The sequence below is a fragment of the Podarcis gaigeae genome (assembly GCF_964106915.1).
Source record: "Podarcis gaigeae genome assembly, chromosome: 12".
Taxonomy (NCBI): Eukaryota; Metazoa; Chordata; class Lepidosauria; order Squamata; family Lacertidae; genus Podarcis; species Podarcis gaigeae.
The window spans coordinates 35368240-35393293 of NC_139688.1; the positions used below are offsets into that span (position 1 = coordinate 35368240).

The following is a 25054-nucleotide window of genomic DNA, read 5'->3' on the forward strand; positions in this document are numbered from 1 at the left end:
TCAGATGGGGAAGAGTATGGAGGAAGAAGGGATAGTAGTAGGTGGAGGGCGGTTTTCGAGTCATCCGAAGATGAGGAGGATTCTTTCAGGGGGTTCCCAGCCTCACCACCCAGAGAAGAGGGGGAAATGGGGGGTGAGGGGGGTCCTGGAGGGGAGGTGGATGTCAGGGAACTGCCATCGGAGAGTCAGGTGGTGGAAGGGCTCAAGGAGGCTAGGAGAGCTTCGGATGCGGAGGAAGGAACCAGTAGGGGGTGAGGGAGAGTTCCTGCAGAAACTCAATCGGAGGAAGGGCTCCAAGATGTTTCCAGTGAGAATAGCGGGGAGGGCTCAGGATCTCCGCTGGGGACGCCCACTCCGCGGAGGAAACTGTCACGCAGAGAATCCAGAAGAAGAGTTTCCGTCAAGGAACTCTTATGTTGGAGTAAATTCCGGAAACGCCCACTGACGGATTCTGCTAGCGATTGAGGTAGCCACGCACCCATGGCTCCTCGGACTGGGAAAGTTTAGGAACTGATGGTAAAGCTTGGAGGACTTAAACGCTTACGCACGAGCAGCCCCCTTTTTCCATTACAAAATGCTATAGAAGAATTTAACACAAGATGCTTACCAACAGTGGTTCTGGATATAACTCCAGTTGTGCTCTGTATAAAATATCATCCATTGCTTTACGAGCTGGATCCCATTCTCCATTATAACTAGAAAGTTAGCAGAGACACAAAATCTGAACTGATTATAATGATTATTCATTTCAACATCATCCATCTGGATGAATCATTTATCATAATAGAAATAAAATGCACAACAATATGTATTCAATAAATAATAGAAGCTATTTGGAAACACTGATATTTACAATGATATTTTCTAGTCATTAACTCGGTCTGGTGATCCCCAGCCAGCATGGCCAATGGTCAGAGATAATGGGAGGACCTGGAATTGGATAAACCTGGTGTAAAGGAGCACATCTAACGTGCTGCTTGGTCTGCCACTGCTTCTGGATGCCCAGATGGTAACTTTACTCAAACATGGCTGGTGCTCCATGAGAACATCAGAATAGCCCTGCTGGATCAGATCAGTGGCCAATCAGATGCCCATGGGAAGCTCCGCAAGCAGAACTTGAGCAGAACAGCTCCAAGCTGCACCCCTTCCTGGGAAAGACAGTTCTAGGCACAATGACATATGTCTTAAGATTCCTATAGAGTCAATCATTATGTTTTACAGAAAGGTAAGATACAACTTTCAGAAACCAAAATCTTTTGTGACAGCACCCGTAGGATCACTGGACTCTGTCATGTAAATGAGCATTATGCACTATGTACACTGTCCAACCAGTGATGTACTATTAAGTTTTTTAATATAGGACATAACATTTCCTGAACTTACAAAGCATAATAAATCCCAGTTAACATCTGCACCATGAATTCAGAGGAAATTGGAATCCTGCTGTTTATGCCTTTGTATTTCCTTACTTGTTGACGAGGATATCCGCAAACACAGATCCTAAAAGAATATAATTAGTATTAGTATTGTTATTTTAGATTGCTTGATTATGTGTTAAAAAGAGGAAATAAAGTGTGCAGTTTATGTTGAAAAGTATAAAAGAATCCTGAAATGCATGTTCTTTTTTTAGGTCAAATAAGAGTGCATCTAACTAGCCAATTCCATCTTTTCAGAGTTGTCTCCTACAAACCAAAACATTGCTCTTATCTGGTCATATTTCTATTAATTAGCAATCCAGCTCATAAAAGATTCCAGCAGGATTCCTGAAGAGCTTTGCCTTGGATACAATAGTCTGACAAACCAATTAATTAAACTTAGGAATTTGAGTGTACATCTGACTGATTCAGGGTGGGGAATTGTTTGGACTCCATGGGGCAGATCCTTATTAGGATTAGCCTTATGGACTAAATGTGATGAGCAGGGTCGCCTACCTCTCAAGAATATGACTTCCCCTACAGGGAGCTCTCTTGCATACCCATTCTTCTTTTACACTGGCCAAATGTGGAGAGACAGCGATCCTGTTTAGGGGTGGGATCCAAAAGTACTGTTTGAAGCACCTGCCCTCCTCTTTTAGATTACTGTTTTCCATGTACCAAGGAACCTGTGTGTTTCACCTAAGAATGGTGACAAATCTGCATAACAGCTGGCTTATGCATTTCCAGAAATGAGAAATCACCCACTGGAGTTTTAACTTGTATCAAGCTCTACAGATTGGAACAGACACCATAGGATTACAATTTAAAAATATTATTCTCAGTTCAACCAAGAAAGAAAACTTACCTTGAGCAGATTTGACATAAAGATTGAAGAGAAACTGCAGGCATATAGCTTAAGGCAGCATTGTAACGCAACAAAAGGAATGTCAATACTTCAAACCTATGAACAAATAAAGAATTCTGATTCATTGAAAAAATACACACGGCTTGATACACACACATTATAAACTGTTATCAAGAACATACCACTAACATATAAACTATACTATTAAAAGCTGTTAAGTGTGGGATATAAAGATAACATGGAAGGATAGTTGATAAGTGGCCAAGTGTGTTTTTTTTTTGTCTAAGACTGAAAGCAACAGCATGCATTTTTACCTGTTTTGTGCTGTTAACATCTCTCTCTGCAAATGAGGTCCGCTATACACAACCCTGGATAAGCCATGCTGAGATAGAGCACCCTCAGTAAGAGCCATTGACCCAATACTGGAAGGCTAAGAAAAACAGATACTTGAATACATCACTAAGAACAGCAGTACTGAATATATATATTTTTAAAAAAGCACAAAGAAACTAAAATAGACAGCTGATTGTTGACAAACATAAAAGTATAAAATTTAACTGAAGGTTACATGGTAAGCAGTACATTCATAAGTAAAACGGGGGAAGGCCACTAAAATATAGTACAGAAGATTCATTGTGCCACTTCAATAGTAACTTAAGAGTGGTAACAAGATCAGTTTACTGGCACAGGTGGGTTAGAAAGGGGAGCTGAACTCTTCCCTGTGCAATTCCAAGTGAAACTATTTTTAAAAAGAGCTAATGACCTCTTAACAGGAGTTTCCTCTGATATTGGAGCCTCATCAGGAGAAAACCAGCTAAAACATGGGGGCGGGGTAGGCTCAGCTCCTGCCTTCAGCCCAACTTGTGCTATGTTTCCAATTTCCCTTGCAGCTAGGGATTTGGCAACAGACCTAACTTTGCAAGAGGGTCTGTTGCTATCATGTGTCCTTATACTTCAGTGCTAAACGTTTCGCTGAAACACATCAAATTTTTTGGTTATCACAGTTTTCATCCACTTAAACTCTAACCAACAACAGACATTTTATTCTCATTTTATCTTCAGCTTTATTATTCCACTGACCAATCTAATGTAAAATATTTCATAATTTTAAATAAGTTAGGTTCAACATCAGGCATAGGCAAACTCAGCCCTCCAGCTGTTTTGGGACTACAACTCCCATCATCCATAGCTAACAGGACCAATGGTCAGGGATGATGGGAAGTGTAGTCTCAAAACATATGGAGGGCCGAGTTTGCCTATGCCTGTTCTACATAGTTACACCTGAAACTCATTAGAACTTTAGCCATGACAATACTTCTCAGATAATTTAAATGCAACATTATATATTCTAGAACACTGAAACCCATCATATTTTACTTCAGATATTTCACATTAAGGATACTTTTAGAACAGTCTTTCCCAAACTGATCCCCACCCCCAATGCTTTATAGTAGAGCTCTCATCATCCCTGACCACTGGCCATTTCCCCCTGGGGCTGATGGGAGACAATTTAAACACCTGGAGGGCATAGGACAATAAATTAATCAGCATGCAAAACCCAGGTACACTCGTGTTCATCCTTGCCCTAATCACTTGTGCCTTTGTAAGAAACAGCAACTAGTTGCACTACCAGCAGACTTTAAAAACAAAAATATTTATCCTGACAAAATTAAGGCCAGATGACATTCATGCAAGGGACGCTACAACAAAACTACACACACATATGGAAACAGAAGTGTCTACTAAACTTACTTCATGATATATGGAAGGTTTGGATAAGGATGGAATTGTAAAACTTAATACCCTACTGTGCCCCTCTTTGTCAACTATTTCCTGTAAGGTATAAAAGAAAGTTATGTCATATAATGAAAAATATATGGAAGTTTGTTTAGATTAGAAATCACTTGAACAACTGCAACAGAGTAGGGCATGAACTTCCCATCCCTCATTAGCTCTTTAATTATGCCCAAAGCTACTAAATGGATGCACATTTGAACACTTGAATTTGCAAGATGATGAATGTGGAAATCCAGCATCTTCTTATTCTTAACATCTAGGATGTCCTAATCAAAAAGCATCTGACAGCTGACATATTAGAAGTTTTACTCAAGTGGAAATATTTACTAAGTCTAATCTTGCTCAATATGTTTGCGTCTTTAGAGTCCTGAATAAATCTTATGGGTCATATCTAATAGCATACACCAGTTAATGGAAAGTTCTCTTGATCCAGCAGAGATTTCTATCACAAGGAACAGAGAAAGAAAACTATTTATCATTAATGGCTGATAGTCACACTCATTTTTATAGGTTCTGAAAGTCACTTGTGCTTTACATAGCACCGTGACTCAGCCATCTCTTAAATTGCTTGACTTTGGGGGCTCCCTTGACAGACCCTTGATTATTCTGATCTCTCTGTCCTCAATGTATATAAACTTATCCCCAAGATGAACACAATGCATTTTGCAAAGTAGACTCTGTTTATGAGACTACTGCTTTAAATACAGATAGAAAACTGAGAAATGAGTTTCCTTTAAGCCTCCATCAAAATCAAGACATTCCACATTTAAACGCCAATTCTGAGCTTAATACAGAAAAAGTAATTACCATGGTTATAAATTCAGGTAGATAGCCATTAACTGTATCAGCTAATCACATTCTTTTCATTAGTATGCTTATGCATATTAACCAGAGTACAGAAATGGAAATGCCTTCCCAGAATACAGACCATGTTTGTCTCTCCCACCCCCTCCAAAGACACAGAGTAGAGCCAAGGAAAGTTTAGGAAAGGCACATTGTTAATCTATTGCTCCATTATCTTGTAATAGAAAGCAAGACAATGCTTTGTAGTCTCTCTCACCCACCCACCCACTTTGCCCTTCCTCCCAATGTCTTTCACTTTCAAGCAGAAGAAAAGGGTGTTGGGAATTCTACAGCAAAGAGCAGATCCTCCACATACTTTCTTCCCCCACTCCAATATCAGATGTACTTTGGATTGCTTCCTGCTGCAGCAACCCCCCACTCATTTCCCCACCAATATCTCACATACCACACCAGGAGATACTGAGGGGTGGGTGGAGAGAGACTATAGAAGGAAGCAGGGAACCTACTTCCAACCCTCTTTTCCTTTTAGAATAATACACAGCCCATTTTATCATGCAACCCTCCCAAATATTTAGTCGGAGGGACGCTCCAGGGAGGAGTTATCCTACTACTATCACAATGAGCTTAGAAGGTAAACATGTGATATGAAGAATGCCTACAGATGAATGCCACATAGCTCAACTGTTTTAAAACAGCTTCCTTCATCCCACTGTGCTAAAGCTACAGAATACAATTGCTAAATCCAACTAATGTCGATACAGAGAATACCAAACCCGAGCAAGTTAATATTCCAGATTTTTTGCTTGTTTTCTGACAAAACTACATGATCATTTCTGCTAATAGCAGTATGCCACAGAGATTTAGATCTAACTGGTTAAGAGGCCCCCGGGACATCACACTGTAATTTGCACTTTATCCCAAGAGAGAATAATTAATTTCTCAAGTGTGAATACAAACCAAGTTATAAACTCCTAAGAGAAGTGCTTCTATGCAGCCACTGCTTTGTAGGTCCTTACTGGCAGAAACAGCAAGATAGCACCATATCAGTTCTGGAAGAAACTGCAGTGTGAACTGAAGCAGAAGTTCCTCACCACTACGATAAAATTCAAACAGCTGATGACAGACTGGTTCTAGCAGCTGAAACAAAATCAAACATTAAATATTTTGTTAGTGGATTAACACATCAGTATGCATTTCTACACTTTTTAAAGAAGCAAAATTTATCAATTCTTAAAAGAAACAGTATTGTATTGTAAATGTCAAATTAGTATGCCCCATTCTCCCCTTATGCCATACTCAATCGGAGCTGCTCTTTCATCACCACAGAAGAGAGAAATAGGCACATTGTGAATTTCTGTCTTTGATCAGAAATGCAGCAGGGAAAGAAAACAGTTAAAACTCTCTCCCAAAATTCCAATAATTATCTAATTATTGATACATTTAATTTCACATCTCGTTTGGCTCTCAGCTGAAAAGGGTACTCTTTAAAATCAGATTTCCAATCTTAGCAGCGCCATAGAAAAGTTGAAATATACAAAGGTAGTATCTACAGAAAGTCAAAACAAGAGGTTTAAAGCAGGATCTCATAAAGAAGAGGACAATGTTTAGTGCTCTGTGTTGTTCTTACTTCTGCTCACCCTGCCCACTTCTTAAGAACTTAGTGCTGCAGTGAAACAGCATGCACCATTTATTCTCAACTGTTCTCCCAACCCCAATTATAATTCTGTACACATTTACCTACCTCACTTTGTGGATCCTGAATAACTTTATAGAGAGATGAAACCAGAGAACTCTTGTCTTTCAGATTTTTAGCATAGCTTGGTATAGATGCTTCTGGCACTGTCTAACACAAAACATTTTAAGACACAGTAAGCCAATATATAAGTTTATTTGCAATTAAGATATTTATACCCCCTTCTTCATATGAAGTATTCATCCTATTTTTTCAGGCTGTATTTTTCTTGGGGGCAAATGTACCTCATAAAAAAATTATTTATTAAATCTGTATACCACCCTTCAGCTGAAGATCATAGGGCAGTTCACAACATAAAAATACAAAATGAGGACACAAAATATATACCGGTAATAAAACAAACAGACCAATAACCTCCCTCCCACAAACTCATTTAAAAGGACACAGAATTTTAATCAGTCCAAGCCAAAGACCTGGTTAAAGAGAAACGTTTTTGCCTGGCACCTAAACTTATGTAAAGGTATATTCTAGCCATTCATATACATAGAAAAAAGGGAAAAGTAGAAAATGGGGAATAGAGGGAGAGTTTGAAGGACAATGTTCTTGCAAGAAAGGGTGCATGTATGCCATTTGGTGGCGATATGGGACAAAAAGAAAGTATGAATGGTAATGCTGCAAAGAAGCATAAATTAGATAGAGATTTTATTTATCTATTTCAGAAACTTTATATGCCACTTGATTGAGGTACAAAAGTAGTCTACAAAGAGAATAAAACAACAAAAGTATTGGTAGAAAGAAGTTAAAACTATTATATAAACATTTGAAAAAAATGGGGGGAGGCGGGAAATCAGCAATAAACTAAAAACAATCAAACCACACATAAACATGCCACAATATCTGGGTAGGCTTGTCTAAACAAAAAATATTTTTAGCAGGAGCTAAAAAGAGTACAGTGAGGGTGGCTGCCTGGTATCAGTAGGCTGGGAGATCCAAAGTGTAAATGCTGCCACATTAAAAGATTGATTTCTTATGAATGCAGAACGGGTATTATGTGGCACCTATAACAGTGCCAGTTCCGCAGGTCGAAGCAGTCGAGTGCTCTACACTATACTGGCTCTACTACTATGGATAATTGCTAGCATTTAATTCTTGAAAATGAATATTTATTTTTGGGAACCATATATTATTACCTTGTATTCCGATAACCATTCTTCTACGATCCCTTTATCCACCGCCAACATCTTCCAACATCTGTTCTGAAATCTTCAGCCTTAAAGATTTGGAGCAAAAAGTTTAACTATTATGCAATACACTTGTTTTCTGCAAAAGTGAAACCACTAAGGAGTATATATATATGATGCATCCACTTACTCCCGTTTCCATAGCTATGCAACTCCTTTTTTATCTTAAATACTGGAGTGTTAAGAAGAGGGGGAAACCTATATTTTACTGAAGACCAGCAGATGTTCAGACTATACACATATTCTCTGAAACCTTTAGATGTATATGAAAGCATGTCTCAACTTCTATATGCTAAGATATGAAAATGAATATATTCCTCTCAAACGTACAGTCTGCTGAAGTAGAATTAGTGGTGTAATATTTTCTGTTAAGTTGTGGGCAAACGTATCAGACGACACAGCGATTCTTCCAAAGCAGCTCTTTATTTGTAAGCTGGAACAGAACTGAACTGAGGAGCTCAGTCAGCCTGCTTATATAGAGCTCCACTAGAATGCAACAGTAACCATACTCTGTAACTAGCCAATCACTGAATGTCACTTTTGATCCTTCATTTGCATAACTATCTACAATATCCCCCAGCTAGCCCAGGGTGAGAACTTCAGTACATAACATTTTCATTTCAATATTTTTCCAGAATCTTTTTTTGGGAGGAGAGTCATGAGACACCATCAACTCTGCCCCTCAAACTGGCAAGAGTAGCCAAGTATCAGCACACCAGATTTCACACAATACATTTTCAATTATGTTGACAGATAGGGAAGACTGCCACCATTTTTTTATTTCTATCCACAAAAGGACATGCTAAGGTTCTCAGTATCACTGGTTACATGGGAAAAATACAGATTTATAGCCATATAATGTCCACATGTATGAAATTACTCAACAGAAATTACTGGTAGTGGGGGGAAGCCCATAAAATTCGAAGATATCTAGTGTAAAGTACAATTACCAAACAATTACCTCTGTTAAAGCTTTTGGAACCCAGTTCAACCAATCATTTTAGTCCTGAGTTTAAGGTACAATACACTCCATACATTTAAAGCACTGTCCCCCACAAGAAACTTGGGAACTATAGCTTGTTATGGGTGCTGGGAATTGTAGCTCCCTGTGAGGTAAACTACAGTTCTTATGACTTTTTGGTAAGGGAATATACCGGTACTTAAAACGTATGGAGTATAAGCAGCCCCAGGGCACTCAACATGCAAAATCATTAATCTAAGTATTACTTCTTGGCTAACTTTATTTTCATGAAGACATGTAATGAAATCTGGAAGGTGGAATATAAATTGTTTCCCTTGGAACTGAAGACAGCCACAGCAATAGAATCTGTCTGAAGAAACAACCTAACACTTTCCTCTTTGCTGTCTTTGGTTGCATAGGAACCTTGACATCAGGTTGTTAGGTTCAGTGGAGACGCACATAAAGAGTAATGAAGGCCACTTGATCAAGGCCTTTTTACTTTGTACAAACACTGATAATATCTTAGACAGTAAATGAAAATGTGAGCTTTAGGAATACTGAAGAAATAAATAAAACCAGACTCAGGATCAACTTTGTAGTAGATCTGGACATGGACATCAGCTGACCTCCAAAGTCATGCCTGATGACTTTACAGGCTGCTTTCTTAACTTTTCCCATAAGTCCCAACCCCAGTTCATGAAAAATATAAAATTCATAGCACCAAATAGCAACAAACAACAAAAGTACCTAACTAATCAGGGTCCATTTGTTCAAATTATTCTAGTTGCAGAGTCGGGGGAGGGAGGGGGGAAAGGAGAAATGACAGCATGTATTTCCAGAAGCCTAAGATGCATTAGCTCTGAGTTGTTCAGGAAAGCACAAGAAACCAAGAACTCTTGTCTGAAGTATATTTATAACTGCAGAGAAATGTGACTCATTCAGGAACACTAAATACTCTTTAGAATGCTTTTTCTATTATGGAAAACTGTGTTTAATAAATATGAGAACTGAAACTATTTCAACCTTATCTAGTAGTTTCTTGGAATGTTCTATACATTCCCTACTCTTCTTCTGGTATATAGTTACAAAGGCTCAAAGCAACTTAAAAAGCCATAATGCACATCCCTTTGTCAAAAGATGAAGGAAAGAGAAAATGTGTCTCTCCAAGTAGCTCATTATAATGTGGTTTATAAAGAGTATGAGTCATCCAACCAAGACCTTTTCAAGAAAATAACAGAGTATTATTTAAAGCAGAATGCTTTTGTTGTGCAATTGTGATGTCAACATACTACTTTTGGTCAATTTTACAAGTTCAGATCTATAGCAATTAGGAGAGAAAAATAGCACTAATCAATTTTCATGTACATGTTGTTAGGTAGTCACGCAAACTGAACCTCCATAGGAAGTCCTGAATGTGAACAGGAAATTGCTTATCCCTGCTGATATGCTCAGCAGTACTCAAGTTTTAGTGTATTTATGGTACTATTTTTTCTGGATTACTCCATAGCTTTTCCTATTATTTATTTAAACTAGACCAATGCGGCACCATGTTAAATAATGATATATATAATCTCATGCATATAATCATGCTGAAAAAAATCAGTTGCATGTTCATTTATATTATATGATTTGTCATCTATCAATTTACAATTATAACAGCTGTGTGTCAGCCAAAATACTTTTCTTTCCCACATTTATCCTTCCTTATCAAGCCCAATCAAATCCACTCCATTGTACTGTTTTGGAAATATATAAAGTAGACATACACAAAAAATAGTTCCACAGCACTCTATAGGCTCTGCTGTGAAACTGAAGACAAGCCAATCAAATTTGAAGGCAGGCGTTCTTGGTTCCTCAGAAATGCTAACAATAGCAAACAGATTATTCTATATCAAAGAAGTTTGGTTTGCTTAATAGTAGAAACTGTAACAAATGTTAACAGATTAACAAATATTGATGAAAGATCAAGCTGAGACTCTCCAATATAACTCCACTAAAATTTAAAAAAATACTTACTTACTTTGAAATAATGTTACATTAATTTGGTACCGATGCAAGACATATAACAAGATAAAGTGAAAGGCCTTGTCTTTCATTATAATGTTAAATTGCACTATTAATTTTATCAGATGAATTATTTATGAACAATCCACAATTAAAATGAAGTTCATACAGTGCAGAAGCAAACATCCATTCGGTGCCAACAGCAGGAAGCTACAAAACAGCATGGTTTTAGTTGCTTCAAGTCAGACTACTACATGCAGATTGAAACCAAGTGATATTTTTAATGAAAAGGTCAACTTTTAAAATTTAAAAACCATAGTGATATGTGATACCTTATTTTATCTCCCTAAGCCTATATCAAACAACTTTATGCTGTATTTGCTGGTAGACAGTTAATCTGTTTACTTGTTACAGTTTCAGTTAATGTTTGGCTGTTTTCTCACACTAAGCTAACTATACTATATTAATATTTGGAACACAGAATAAATCTATAGTAATAATTACCACCCATTTATTATTCAAAAACAAGAAGACAGGAGCCTTAGCCTACTGAGACTACTGCTTTTATGCTCCCAGAGTTTATTCCAGACATCTTTATACACTTAGGAAATAATTTCCAAATAGTCCATCTAGTCCAGAATCCTGTTTTCACACTTGCCAACCATATGCCTAAGGGGAACTTTCAAGCAGAGTCTGAGCACCAGAGTATTCTTCCCTCCTGCAGTCTCCAGTACCTGGTATTTGAAAATGTTACTGCCTCAAGCTGTGGAGGCATGGCATAGCTATCATGGCTAGAAGCCATTGGTGGTCTTCTCCATGAACTTGTCCAACACTCTTTTAAAGCCATTTAAGTTGGTGACCATCACTGCCTCCTGGAGCAGCAAGTTCTATAGTTTAAGCGCTGCGTGAATGTTATAGTCATTTGAATCTTTATAGTAAAGTTTATTTCGAAAGAGTAATTTAAGACCACTTGCAGTCTTCCATGATTCTTGGGAGGAGTAAATCACCAACAGTCTTACAGAAGACTACATAGGTGATAATGAGGTGCAACAGTAGAAAAAGAAGGGTTTAATAAAAAGAAAGAGACACATAACCTCTGCTTAGTTCCCAAAACAGTTCTATTGTTTCAAACTGGCCAGCAAATAGGCAATAATTCTCCTAACTAGGTTAGAAGTTTGCTAAATGTAATAAGGATAGTGAATACTGCAGGGGAGAAAAGCTTTTCACCTTCATCTTGAAGCACTGTTTTACATATTAAATATTACTATGAAATTATGTAAAGATTCTCACCAACTGTTGAATATTGTAAGAAAAACAATATGACTAGTATAAAAAGGAAAAACTGATAATTTTCAAAGGGTGCAACACAAAACTGAAGAGACATTTTTCGGAGATTTGAATCTTACCACATACATTCTTGAACTATGAGCAAACATGCAACAGTTTCAGAAAACCTATTCCAACTCCACCCTGATTTAATACTCTACAGTGCTCTCACAAACTGCACATCACAGAGCACAAGAATTATCATTTTATTGTCATTAAAATAGTGACTGACAGTCAAAGAAAACATATGAAAGCCAACTGCTTCATATGCTTGCAAAATAGCCTTATAATCTAAATGTTACCACATTTCAGAGGCATACAAAGGGCTTGTTTATAAAACAGCTCCTAAGAATGCTGATTCAAGAACAAAAAAGCAGAAGTTGGGTGTGGTCAGCACCCTGTCATTTTGTACAATTTACAGCATACATTTTCAAGAATTATCAAGCCTATTTCCCCTCATACTTCTAGTTTGAAAGGTTTTTCTATTGATTCAATTTTCACTTATGACTATAACTATCTGTATTCCTAATGGACTCTGAAGCACCATTAGGCAATTAGGCAAAGATCAGAACTATATTTTGTGAGGAACATGGCTTAGGAAAGGCAAATTATCCATGAGAGAAATTAGAAGTAAATTGAACCATCCAGATTCACAACTTATTCATCCAGAAAAAGTCTTAGTAAACTACTTGGCCAAATGTAGCTGTGCTCCAATGCAAACCTATGCATGTCAACTTAAAAGACCTACTGAGTTAAATGGGGTTTACATCCAAATACACGTGTACCGAATTGTAACTTTCATCATTTGTGAATCTGAAAGTAAAATGGAAATATTCTCTACTTGGTCATTTGCAAGACAATAACATTCATCATACGTTTGTCAGTCACTTACAAACTTGTCATGAAGAAATAACAGAACAGAACTAAGCTCAGGATTTATAAGGCCAAATACCTCATTTTCCCATGCACTCAGATTGGTCCCAGTGCCGGATTTACGTATAAGCTAAACACGCTATAGCTTAGAGCCCCACTCTCTTGCGGCCCCCAAAAAATTTAAAGGAAAAAACAACCTGGATGTACATTTCCAATTGTGTTTCAGTCCAACAATTACTTTGAGATGGCCTTGGTTACCTACTAGGTCCATAAATTACCATATAGCATATATTCAACACAAAAAACAGTGACAATTTGTTGTTGACAAAGGACAGCTGGACATATAGGCCGCATTACCTTCAGTAGCTTAGGGCCTCATCAAACCTAAATCCGGCCCTGATTGGTCCTAGTGCTATCAGTGCTTCTATTTCAACACAGGAGGGAAATCCTTATACAGAACACAGGAATGCCGTGCAAAGAAGTGGAAAGAAATGACAGGGCAGTCAGCTTGCGCCATACTCAAGGTTTCTGCAACACAGCCCTATGCCAGCTAGAAAATGCAAGAAGCTTGCTTCTGGCTTTTAAAGGTAATCGGGCAGAGTAGTTTCTCTCAGGTCAACCACACAGGATGCACTCCAACTTAAGCTTCAACAGCTACAGGAGGGGAAAATAGGATTGGTCTAGTCTTCCACAAATAGAAATGCATCAACATAGGCACTTTTAAAGAAACTTTTAATTTTAAATAGGGTATTAAACATTAGCCTCCTACAGAAAAACAATGAAAATATGCATCACATGCTTTTGAAAGCTATAATGCATTACAAGAACTTAAGAAAATCGTTATTACATCTGCTCTTCGTCCACAATTTTAAAATGAGTTAAGGATAGTACACCAACACCAGTGAACATTACATTAATATATACACATGGCTCACAGTGTAGTTTGGCATCATTGAGGAAACCTTCATGCATACGTTTATGTTTGTACAAGACCTTACTAGTACATACTTAAGAGAAGTAGTACAGAAACAACTATGCAAATGTATTTGGCAAAGCAAACCCTAGCATTTAACTGAGCCACCAGGAATACAATATTATGTGAAAGCAAAAGCTCACAAATATATGGTACCAGAATCATGTATGTCAAATCTGTTTTTGTCCACATTAAATATTTAAAATATCAATAAAATGTGCTGCAATGCACTACAGAGATTAAATGTTCTTACACAGCTTTATAATGTTTATATAGTTTTATTTACATTTCTGCTTTGAACAGAATGTAGATTACTTCTAGCAGAGCAAATGTTTGACAACTGACTTTAGTGTTAATTTAATTATAACATTTAAAGTTTGTTCCTTTAATTCTGATCTTCCCAGTAGTAATTATGAGATCTATGCATAATAAAATTCTTGAATACAAACTCCAAAAATGACATCATTTTGAGTCTTACATAGAAAAAAAAAGTCACTGATAACTAAAGGATTATTTGTGGCATGCATGTAAAATACTAAATACAATAGCCGATTAAAGCTTTAAGATAATAAATATAGAGCAAAAAACTTGCATGTAATATTCTGGTTGTGTATTTAAGACTATACTGAATTAGCAAAACCTGTATGTTCTTTTCATGAAGAATAAAAATTCAGTGCAGGATCAATGACTGAAGACTGCAATATACAGTAGAACCTTTGGATGCGAACGGGATCCGTTCCGGAGCCCCGTTCGCATCCTGAAACGAACGCAACCCATGTCTGCGGGTCAAGATTCGCCGCTTCCGCACATGAACGTGACGTCATTTTGAGCATCTGCGCATGCACAAGCAGGGAAACCCGGAGGTAATGCGCTCCGTTACTTCCGGGTCGCTGCGGAGCACAACCCGAAAATGCTCAACCTGAAGCTACTTCAACCTGAGGTATGAATGTAGAGCCAAGCAAACTAATTACAGCAACATTATGGTCTCTTTTCCAAATGCAACCCTGCGAAGTTCTCCTGTGCAGTATTAAACCTCCCTGGTGAGTCTTCCTGAAAGCAATTTTATTTTGTTTTAACCCACAAAAACACAGAGAAGGAAAATAAACTACATATATTGTATACGCCATTGTGAAATGTTTCTTTTAAAGAGTCAACTTTCAGTACCAATAAAAGAAATCAAACTGTGTTCAAAACAAACAAAATAATCTGTATAAATACAGCCAAAGTCACTGCTTTAACGTATATTGTTAGTTTTACAAGCAGTAAAATGATAGCAGGCCCCATCCTCCGTGAGCTGGTGTCAGTAGGAAGGTAACTCTGGAGGACAGAGAACAGAAACAGTAGGACAGTAGCTATTTCAAGATCAGCTGTAGTAAGAGTTGCAAGAGTTGTACAAATATTGTTTAACTTGGGTCTCTTGTGTGGCATCATAAAGTTTGCAGCAATAAACATTACAAACTATTTAAACACACTCCAGTGAAATACATAGGACACTAATGGGTTTTGGAGATGCATTAAGAACTGTCTTCACATACTACAGTGAATAAAGAGATTACAGGACTGCATTATGCCTATTGGACAAAGATAGGATCACTCTCAAATCCTAAACCAACTAGAAGAATCAAAATAACCACTACAGTAACAACATCCTTGCTCTGAAAGAGGCTGTTGGGGACAGACAAAGAGATAGAGGGAAAAGAGAAGGCAGAACAGGGACACACTGGTAGGGGAACATAAATTTTAAAAGGGATGCTAAGCTCCCTAGGGATTCTTCTCTAGCACCAGCCCTTGATAGTGTTTTACAGGTGTGGGCAATTTTTTTCTGTTAAAAGCAACATTCCCTTAGGAAAATCTGTTTGCGGGGATAGTGGTGGGTGGAGCCGGAGACAGAATTTCTAGTCCTATGCAGGTCTACTCAGGACTAAACCCTACTGGGTTTCATGGGATTACTTTCAAATAAGTACTGTATACAGAAAATTATTTCTTTTAGTACAACAAACCCATAGGGCTACAGTTCTGGAAAGCAAGTGAAAGTGTGCCATACACAATACAAAAGCCTATGAATTTCTTCTCATACTTTCCCCTGCCAAGCCATACAGTCAGGAAAAAAGTTTAAAAAAACAATTTAACCAATAAAATACTATTCCTTCCAAATGAATACACTTCAAATGATTTTTCATATGCAATGGTCTCAACGTTGTTTGTGATCAGTGGTCCCACAAAAGAATTCTGAAAGGGAACTATAGCTTTCATATCTCCACCTACCCACATATATCTAGCTATATATCTAGCTATCTCTTGCAGTTAAGCGCTCCTTCCTTCTCCTGGCTGTGGCTTTTTCCATGGCAAAGGTGCTGTTTATAGCTGCTGCAACCTTTTCCTGTTGCTGGCTCCATTTGACAATTTCAACCTGTTTGAGCGAATGACTCAGAAAGCTTGGTGACTACAAACGTCAGTTGTTGTTATTATTATTTATTAAATTTCTAGGACTTGGTAATGACAAAGGTCAGTTGCTGCCCACCTGCCCATTAAACCATGGTGGCTTCTGACAAGGGAGGCAATCTGGACACTTCTAGACATTATGCTTGTGCCCTGTGCATGGGACCAAGTGGACTTGGCAAGGCACAATTATAACAGCATTTGTACAACAAGTACTGTACCCTATGCTGATGGGTGCTACTAATGTTGGGCATTACGTCTGTGCAATTATGTGATGATGGGTGGTGGTGCTGGGTTTCCAGTGATACTATGGGCACATTTGTAGATGCATCTATACAATATTTTGATTCTAGAGTAGTTTTGGTGCTTTTGACTTTGCAGCTGGTGGCAATCGGAGACTCTATAGGTCCTTTTGCCACTAAAAAAAAAGGTTTTAATTTTAGTATTCAAATATGGTAATTACATCAGGATTGGGGGATATTTATTTCCTGGGATGTCTCATATGACCTACCTTACATTGTGCCATGATCTTTAAAAACATACTTGGTTACTATGAGGACTGTAAAGGCATTCCATTCCCAAAGACTCTGAGGGCATTCTCTCAAGTGTTGTTTATTATTATTATTAAATTGCATGGTACAATAATGTGGGTGCCATGGTAAGGACAGGGAGACCCAGCTTTAAACGATGGCTCATCTACAAAGCTTCAAGAAATAATTCTCTCCCACTGAACATGGTGGACAAAATGGGAGAGGGAGAACTATGTATACTGTGGGGCACTGATGGATAGGCATATTGGTGCCTGTGGGCACCATGCTGGCAATCCCTGATGCACATCACTCCCAAGCTCTTTGGGGAAAAGGTGGAATGAAAATGTAATTAGTAATTCCTCCACTGCACAGTGGGAATATATGTACCAGAGGCAACAGATAAGCAGGAGCTACCCATGTAACTGTAAAATATAGTCAAGCTTATTCTATATAAGCTTATTCTCTGTAAGGAATACTGCACTGGCTTTGAAAATAATAATAATAATTTCAAAGGGTCCATTTATAGTAACCCCTTGTATATAAGAGGGCTACCATGATCAGTTACTATTAGGCAAATAGCCAACATCATAGTGAAATCTACTTCAATGAAATGTACTCCATAAATGCTGTTTCATTTTCTGTGTGTGTCTGGACTGCATGTCAAGTGAATATGCAGTTTGGGTGCCAAAACAAGCAGCCATTAAAATAACTATATTCTGTCTGTCCACTCTACCCTTTTAACAAGTGTCAAAATATATTTCATCTGCATAGTCAATATAAATTTTAATGCAGAAATCCCCATGCCTGCATTAACAATTTGCATTTTTGATGTGTAAATTCCCTACAATGCATTCACAGGGCAAGCATTCATATTTTCAAGATTGCACAAGGAGACACAAAAACACACTAATTTCTGCACCAGAAGTTTAAAGGTTTGTGTTAGAGGTTTAAAAATTGCAACACTAAATATGTGCCTGAACCTGTTAAGCAGATTGAAAAAAAATCTACTGAGACAAATTATCTCAACTCTGCAGCTACCTTCAATCACAACAGACTTAAGCAGATTTAAATGTAATAAAAGGATTACAGGAAGGTAGCCTATCTAATCAGAAGACAGCAACATCAGATTTTAAGTTATGATCTTCAAAAAGCATGTAAAGTTTTAAGTACTTAAATAAAAATAAGAGTTCTTGAGCACAATTTCCAATAGTATTTGAGAAGTCAAGCTCCCACAGGAAAGAAACACTTTCCTTTTTATAGCAAGATTTTGAGATGCATGGCAGTGACCCCTAAAAGCAAAATAAGATGAAAGCAAATATATTAGTGAAAACTATAGGGACAGTAGGAGCAAGAATGTCTGTTAATGGTGATGAAATAGATGGTATAGCAGCAGTGCAACTTGTGTCTTACTGTTACTGAATGCTGTCCCAGCACAAGGTAGATAGAACGTATTTCTACAGCATGCATATATAGTTATCCACTTTATTAATACTTGGGCTTTGAAAAATACCCTTGTGGTTATTTCCACAGTTTTTGTTAGACCTCCTTGGCAAAACAGCAAGTTGCAGACAATTTAACTTTCGAATGAAGATGTCCTCAGTGCCAGCTAGCTTTCACTGCCTATATACTAAAACTCTTTCATTTTTTTCCTTAACAACCAAAGATACCATCAACCAAATCTACACCCACCTCATTACTTTGGGACTGCATGGATTCTGTGAGGGCAAGCACTGTAAAACTACCTCGATGATCACACCCTTCTTCTTCTGCAACCCCATTTAGATATGCCAGCTAAGGATAACCCTTCAAGCAGTAGAGGAGGTGGGCTCTCTTCCGCAAAAGCTTATTCTACAATAAATGTGCCCGTCTTCAAAGTGCCACAAGACTGTCGGGTTTGGGGTTATTGTTTTTTGCTGCAACAGACTAACTCAGCCACCCGCTCTGGAAGTTCTGAGGACACTGGTTTCCCCCCCCCTAGTTGCCTCTGCGTGGAAACGGCCCCAAAAAAGACAGCAGCAGCAGCAACAGCAACAAAAGAGTACTGTATTGTGGCTGGCACCTTAAAGGGTGTGTTTCGGTGCAAAGTGCTCGTGGTCTAAAGCCCCACTTTATCCGGCAGCCTTCCAAGGCGCCACGAGAATCCTTTTTGTTCTCGCCCGAGCACAGCTAACACCCTTTGGAATGTGCAGAGCAAAAGGAGGCGGCGGCGGAGCTGCACGTTGACCCTGGCATGCCCCGCCATCCTCGGCTTGTTTACGCGGAGATGAGCCCCGTTGGTATTAATAGGGCTCCCTCTCGAGTCATTAAAGGAGCGGATTGCAGGCAGAGCTCCGAGGACAGCCCCGGAGGCGCGAAGAGCCAACTATCCCCAGCCGAACCCCCACCCCCCTTGACCGCAGCCAGCGGGCGTCGCGCCCCGCCACGGGACGGACACCCGACGCCTCCCACAGTCCCGAGCAAGATCGAGGGGCGTCAGATGCCAAGCGGCCTCCCCTCGTTTCTCACAGCGACCCGCCGCCGCCCACTCCGTAGCCGGCGCTTCCCCCGTTGTCCCCTCAGGTCGAGACCAGAGGGCGGCGGCCAGCTCCCTCGCGCTCCTGCCTGCCTTTCCCAAAAACAGAAAGGGGAAAGGAGAGGAGACGAAGAGGGCGGGCGGGGGTCTGCCTCGAGAAGGAGGGGGGAGTGGTTCAAACCTGCGACCTCGCGAGGAGAAAGGAAGCCCCCCGCACTCCATGCCGACGAGCCGTTAACTGAACTGCCCGCTCCTTCCAACCGTTCCAACGCTCCTTTTCCAACGGAAAAAGAACCAGTCGACGTTCAAATTCTTTTCTTTCCTCTTTTCGTGGCGGGGGCGGTGGACGAGGGAAGAAAGGAAAGAAAGGAAAGAAAGAAAGAGGTGAAACCAAAAGTTCCCTCAGCGCGAGCGAGCGCCCGCTGCCCAGGCTCACCCGTCGTCCACCCTCAAGCGCCTCTCCGACGCCGCTCACCCCTCGCGGGAGCGATGCCCCGCTTCGCCGCTCAAAACGCTACTCGCTTTGGAGGACCATCAAAAGTGCAGGAAGGAGAAAGAAAGACTGACTGACTAGCTGGCTGCCTTGACGCGGAGGGGGGCACAGAGCACGGCAGATGCCCGCACCGCCCAGCGAATCCGATTTCTGAGTGGCTCGACAACCAATCGCGACGCCGCAGCCATCTACGACGCCAATAGACGCTCTTCGGGAGGGCGGGGAATGCAACAAGTCCCGCCTTTTTAGTCCTTTCCCAAAGGGGTGGCGCAACCCCGCGCCGAAGAGAGCTGAGGTGTGAGATGACAGGCGCGCGGTCCGAGATAAAGCTCGAGGGGCGGGATTTCGTTGGTGCCGTCATCGACTGATTGACAATAAAGACTACAATCGAGTTCCTCGGAGGTCAGAGGAGGTGAAGGTCTCCGTCCTTTCGATCGCCTGCTGCTTTGTGCCCGCCGGTCGGGACGCCTATGCAAGTGACGAATCTCATCCGTGCCCTGTCCGCAGCCCCACGTTTCACAGAATAATGAGGCTCAGTTCGGATTACTGGAATACATCGGATAATTCCAGGGACCCAGCAACAGAAACAATGTCCCCACTTTATACAAATTCGGCACCGCCTAACTCCACGACATGTAGTTTGCCTCTCAGAGAGAGCAATTTGCCAGCCCAGCCACCATTCGATGGGCAAAGAAATGAGCTTTCAACCCCAGTGATCACTACAGCACACTTTCCCAAACAGGTAGCAAAAGGGGTAAATACAATTTCAGATTTCAACATACAGCTATTTGGTAAAGAAGCAGTGTCACCCCACAGATACAGGCAAGCCTGTAGACTCTTAATCTCAGGGTTGTGGGTTCGAGCTCCACATTTGGTCAAAAGATTCTTGCAGTGCAGGGGAGCAGAGTAGATGACCCTCATCCCTTCCATCTCTACAATTCTATGATTCTGTGAAGACATGTTGTCTGAAATGTGTGGGAAAGGCAATCCCCTAGCCTTTCCCAATGTAAATTATATTTCTCAAAGGCTTGTTCTTTCATTTCTGAAATGCAAGAGCTATCATAGCAAGTTATGGACTGCACACACCATCTTCATACAATTGTTTTATAACTGCATGCAGATTTAGGGTTGTTGGCACTTTGATAACGAAAGCTATATTGTCCACTCATTCCATTTCAGCTTGATGGCATGAGGGTATCTAGCACATATGACTTGCTCAACATCTGAAACTGTTAAGGTTCAAGAAGACTCGGAATACACTGCGTGTCATTTTAACCATGCCAGCAACTCTCTAGGAAAAATCTGAAGACAAATCATTGAAGGAAAGAGACTGATCAGAGATTTCTTAAATTGACCCTTACTGGTCAATTACAAGCAATCCATTTGTGTTTCTAACATACCCTTCTTCCCAAATATTTTGGGATGGGACACAATGAAACACACACATATATGTATGTGTGTGTGTGTATGTATGCAGATTTTGCCACAATACAAATGCACACAGGGCAGAAATTATAGAAACTAGGATAGCAAATAACAAATCCACAGAAAACCAAATACAGAGTGCCTGGGTTAAGAGTTATGTTTCAGGCTGCTGGGGGAAGCCTAACAGTGTAGATGTAAAACCAGTTGGAATAGGGTGGTATTCTGCAATTGGGGTACCATGGCAGAGAAGACCCTTTCACTGGTTACTGCACAACAGATGCCATTCCCATATGGAGCCACTAACAAGCCTTCCTCATTATCTTAACTCAAGAGGCTGGTTGGTATGGAAGAAGGTCTCTAAGTATCTATAGATGCAAGCTATTTTTAGCTTTATAAGCCATCGCAAACACCTAGTGGAACACTGGCAGCCAATGCAGCACTTTCAGGACTGTCTTGATAATTGAATCCACTCAGTAACTGAGTAGCTGCATTCTGCACAAGTTGTGGCTCCTGGACCCTCTTTGCCATAATATTCATAGTAATCAAACTGTCTCATTAATCAATTCAGATTACCAGCACGTCAATCACTGCCCAGGAACAGCTGTAGCTGATCAACCGGTAGCTGGCAGAAGATGTTTCTAGCCACCAAAGCCACCTGGACCTCCAGTGGCAATGACGGATCAAGGCAAACCTCCAAGAAGCCACACAAGTCATGCAGTAGTTACAATGTCGCACCAGGGCTGCAGAAACCCAGGTTCAAATTCACACTCAGCCATCAAGCTTGCTGGTGACCTTGTGCCTGTCACCATCCCTCAGCCTTATCCTAACCCAAGAACCTAAGAAGAACCCTGTTGGGTCAGCCTATCTAGTCCTCCTGTTATCATGGAGGCAAACCCTCTGACATTCCACTGTTCTTCGGCAATACTTGTTCTTCTATATGCTTGGCAATTTATATATTTAATTATGGTTCCAACCAGTTTCCCCAGAACACTTGTTAATGTAAGTAGCCTGTGATTTCCTGAATTCTCACCCCTCTCCCAGATCTCTTTTGAAGATTTGTGTTACACTGACCACTTTCTAATATTCAAGTATAGATGTCAATCTCATATTGGTTAGAAGATTGAAAATTTTACATCTGAGTTATTTAAGAACTGTTGGGTAGATACCATCTAGAACTGGTGAATTGTTAGTTTTGAGTTATCTATAAGGCATCTTTCATCACCACTATTCGCCTAAGTCTTTCAGATTTCCTTCCAGATACATCAGTTCAGGCACAGGCTTCTGCCCTGTTTTCCACAATGAAAACAAATGCAAATAATTTCATTTCTCTGCAATCTCATTTTCTTCCTTTAGCACACTTTTAATTATACTGCCATCCAACTGCCTCTGCTGCTGGGCTCCTACTAATACAGTGGTACCTCGGGTTACGTACTTAATTCGTTCCGGAGGTCCGTTCTTAACCTGAAACTGTTCTTAACCTGAAGCACCACTTCAATGGGGCCTCCTGCTGCTGCCGCAACGCCGGAGCACGATTTCTGTTCTCATCCTGAAGCAAAGTTCTTAACCCGAGGTACTATTTCTGGGTTAGTGGAGTCTGTAACCTGAAGCGTATGTAACCCGAGGTACCACTGTAATATATTTAAAGGATTGTTATTGTTGGTCATAATGTTTTCATCCATATGTTCTCTGAGCCCTTTTTTGAATTCCTTATTATCTGCTTGCCTTCCCTTGCCAAAGTTGTGTTCCTTTTCGTTCTCATTTGGGATCACTTTAAAAGGTGTTCTGCCAACATTTTGATTTTAAGAGCCAACAGTTTCCACTCTATGCTTCCTTGAGTTCCTTGGAAGAAAGGTAAGATATAAATGCAATAAAATAAACAGCAACTAACATGCACATGTCAGGAAGCCGGTAATTGGACAGGCATTTGGCTCCCATAATATATGCAAAGTGCCTTAAGAGAAAGCAAGAGGAGGAAGTTCAGTTGGCAGTACTAATTCTTATTCCAGGTTTGGGACTAGACCAATGGTAAATGCACAGAAGAGAACCACTTGACCTCACAAGGTATTAAGAAAACAAGTTGCAGAGGAACTGGAAAGGGATTTCAAGCTCATTTAAGATTTCAGCTAGAAGCACAAACATAATATGCAAATCATGATGTGCTAATTAATAGCTTGCTTCCAGTACCCTTTGTCCTTCTTAAGAACTTCCATCCCAGGTGAGGCCCTGGTATCTTCCCTTCAATACTGAAGATATTATCTAAATTATACCATTCATTAATTCTAGCACTTATGAGTGCCTTTGCGCCCACAAACTCTGTAACCCCAGAGCTGTAACAATATGTAGAACATGGCTGTAAGAGTACTTAAAAGTTGAATTGAAAGCATATAATTGTTCAGTAGCAATGGTGTTTATTGCTGAACACTCTTAGGATCATCTTGTTCCTAGCAATGGAAACCGTGCCAGACTTTTGAATGTTTACTAAAAAAAAAAAAAATAACAGGAAAGTCATGTGATTAATCATCCTTCCTTTGATCTTTTTGTATGCTTGGTTTTGGCCACTCAGGGGCCCTCCCCCTACCAGCTGACAGTTGTATGTATGAAATCTCTTCTTAGGATCTTTCAAAATGAGGAAAAAAAATAGATGATTATAGGCTTACTAAATCAATCATCAAGAAGAACCATCTGGCATCTCCCATCATGGATTTCTTTAACACATAATGATAGTGATTTTGGTTTTTCATACAAAAAACCCCCCTGAAAGGTGGGTGGCCTTTAAAAAAAATAAAGTCAATTTTTCATTTAAATCTTTTGGTACAATATGAACTTTTAAAAACTTGTCATATATTATAACCAAGGGTATATTAACCCAAAAGAGTTTTTATATAACTGATCTTACACAAAAATGCCCTAAAGATTTAAAAGATTATTCATTAATTTTCTACATGCACCTATCTTGCAGGAGGGAGGATTAGCACGGATTGGATGAGTCATTACTGGTTCAATTTAATATATGACACAGGAGCAGAAAAGTTGCAACTTGCATGTAACTTTTCTCCTGACCTGGGTGTCTCCTTGTTGGAACTCATTTCTCTCTCTCTCTCTCTCTCTCTCTCTCTCTCTCTCTCTCTCACACACACACACACACACACACACACACAGAGAGAGAGAGAGAGAGAGAGAGAGAGAGAGAAATTAAGGGGAATTATTCATTTTCCATAGAATACATGTAATGTGCATTTTTTGCAAAAAAAAAACAAAAACCCATACACATTTCTACTGCCAGTTTTCTGTAGTTTATTTTTTAAACATTCATTACTCACCTCTCCTTATCTATACAGCAGTTTATCATCTTACAACAACCTCCATAGAATTTCAGTACAGTATCTAAAGGTGCAAACTTTCATAAACTTCTGCTTAACTAACGTTTTTATTTGGCAATAAAGGTTTCAATGCAACAGTTTAGTGTTAGTGTATGCACTACTGGATAAATATGTAATATAGTCTTGCTCTTGCTTATTTAATTTTCCAGCCATAACAGCTGGGGCTTTTCAACACAGGATACAAAAAACTTCAGTGCTTTTCCATGGCAAAAAGAACCAGACCTTCATAGTGAATAATTTCAGAAGCCAGCCAGGGTCAAGAAGTACAGAGTTATATTTAATGAAAGTACACTGGGAAAGAGATAATTTTGGAACACATCTAG

The 25054-nt window shown here is 39.6% G+C and overlaps 1 protein-coding gene across 30 annotated transcripts in view; it reads right to left on the bottom strand.

The window, feature by feature from the left end:
- HYCC1 (hyccin PI4KA lipid kinase complex subunit 1) overlaps positions 1–25054 on the bottom strand; it is a 55736-nt gene that overhangs the window by 16358 nt on the left and 14324 nt on the right. For 11 of the 30 annotated variants that reach the window (XR_014556740.1, XR_014556741.1, XR_014556742.1 and 8 more), the window contains exons 1-9: positions 19870–20220; positions 7765–7844; positions 6623–6724; positions 5839–6018; positions 4033–4113; positions 2595–2710; positions 2281–2376; positions 1384–1500; positions 608–695 (exon numbers count right to left, since the gene is read on the bottom strand). Coding sequence is in view for 21 of the 30 variants with exons in the window: in XM_083705322.1 (XP_083561448.1) it covers positions 608–695; positions 1384–1500; positions 2281–2376; positions 2595–2710; positions 4033–4113; positions 5839–6018; positions 6623–6724; positions 7765–7815 (831 nt within the window). In the remaining 9 variants the exon portion in view is untranslated. Of the gene's footprint in view, positions 1–607; positions 696–1383; positions 1501–2280; positions 2377–2594; positions 2727–4032; positions 4114–5838; positions 6019–6622; positions 6725–7764; positions 7845–12795; positions 12920–18610; positions 19504–19614; positions 19770–19869; positions 20221–25054 lie in introns of those variants that run through there. The other 19 variants (XM_083705327.1, XM_083705340.1, XM_083705331.1 and 16 more) reach the window with 12 other exon arrangements.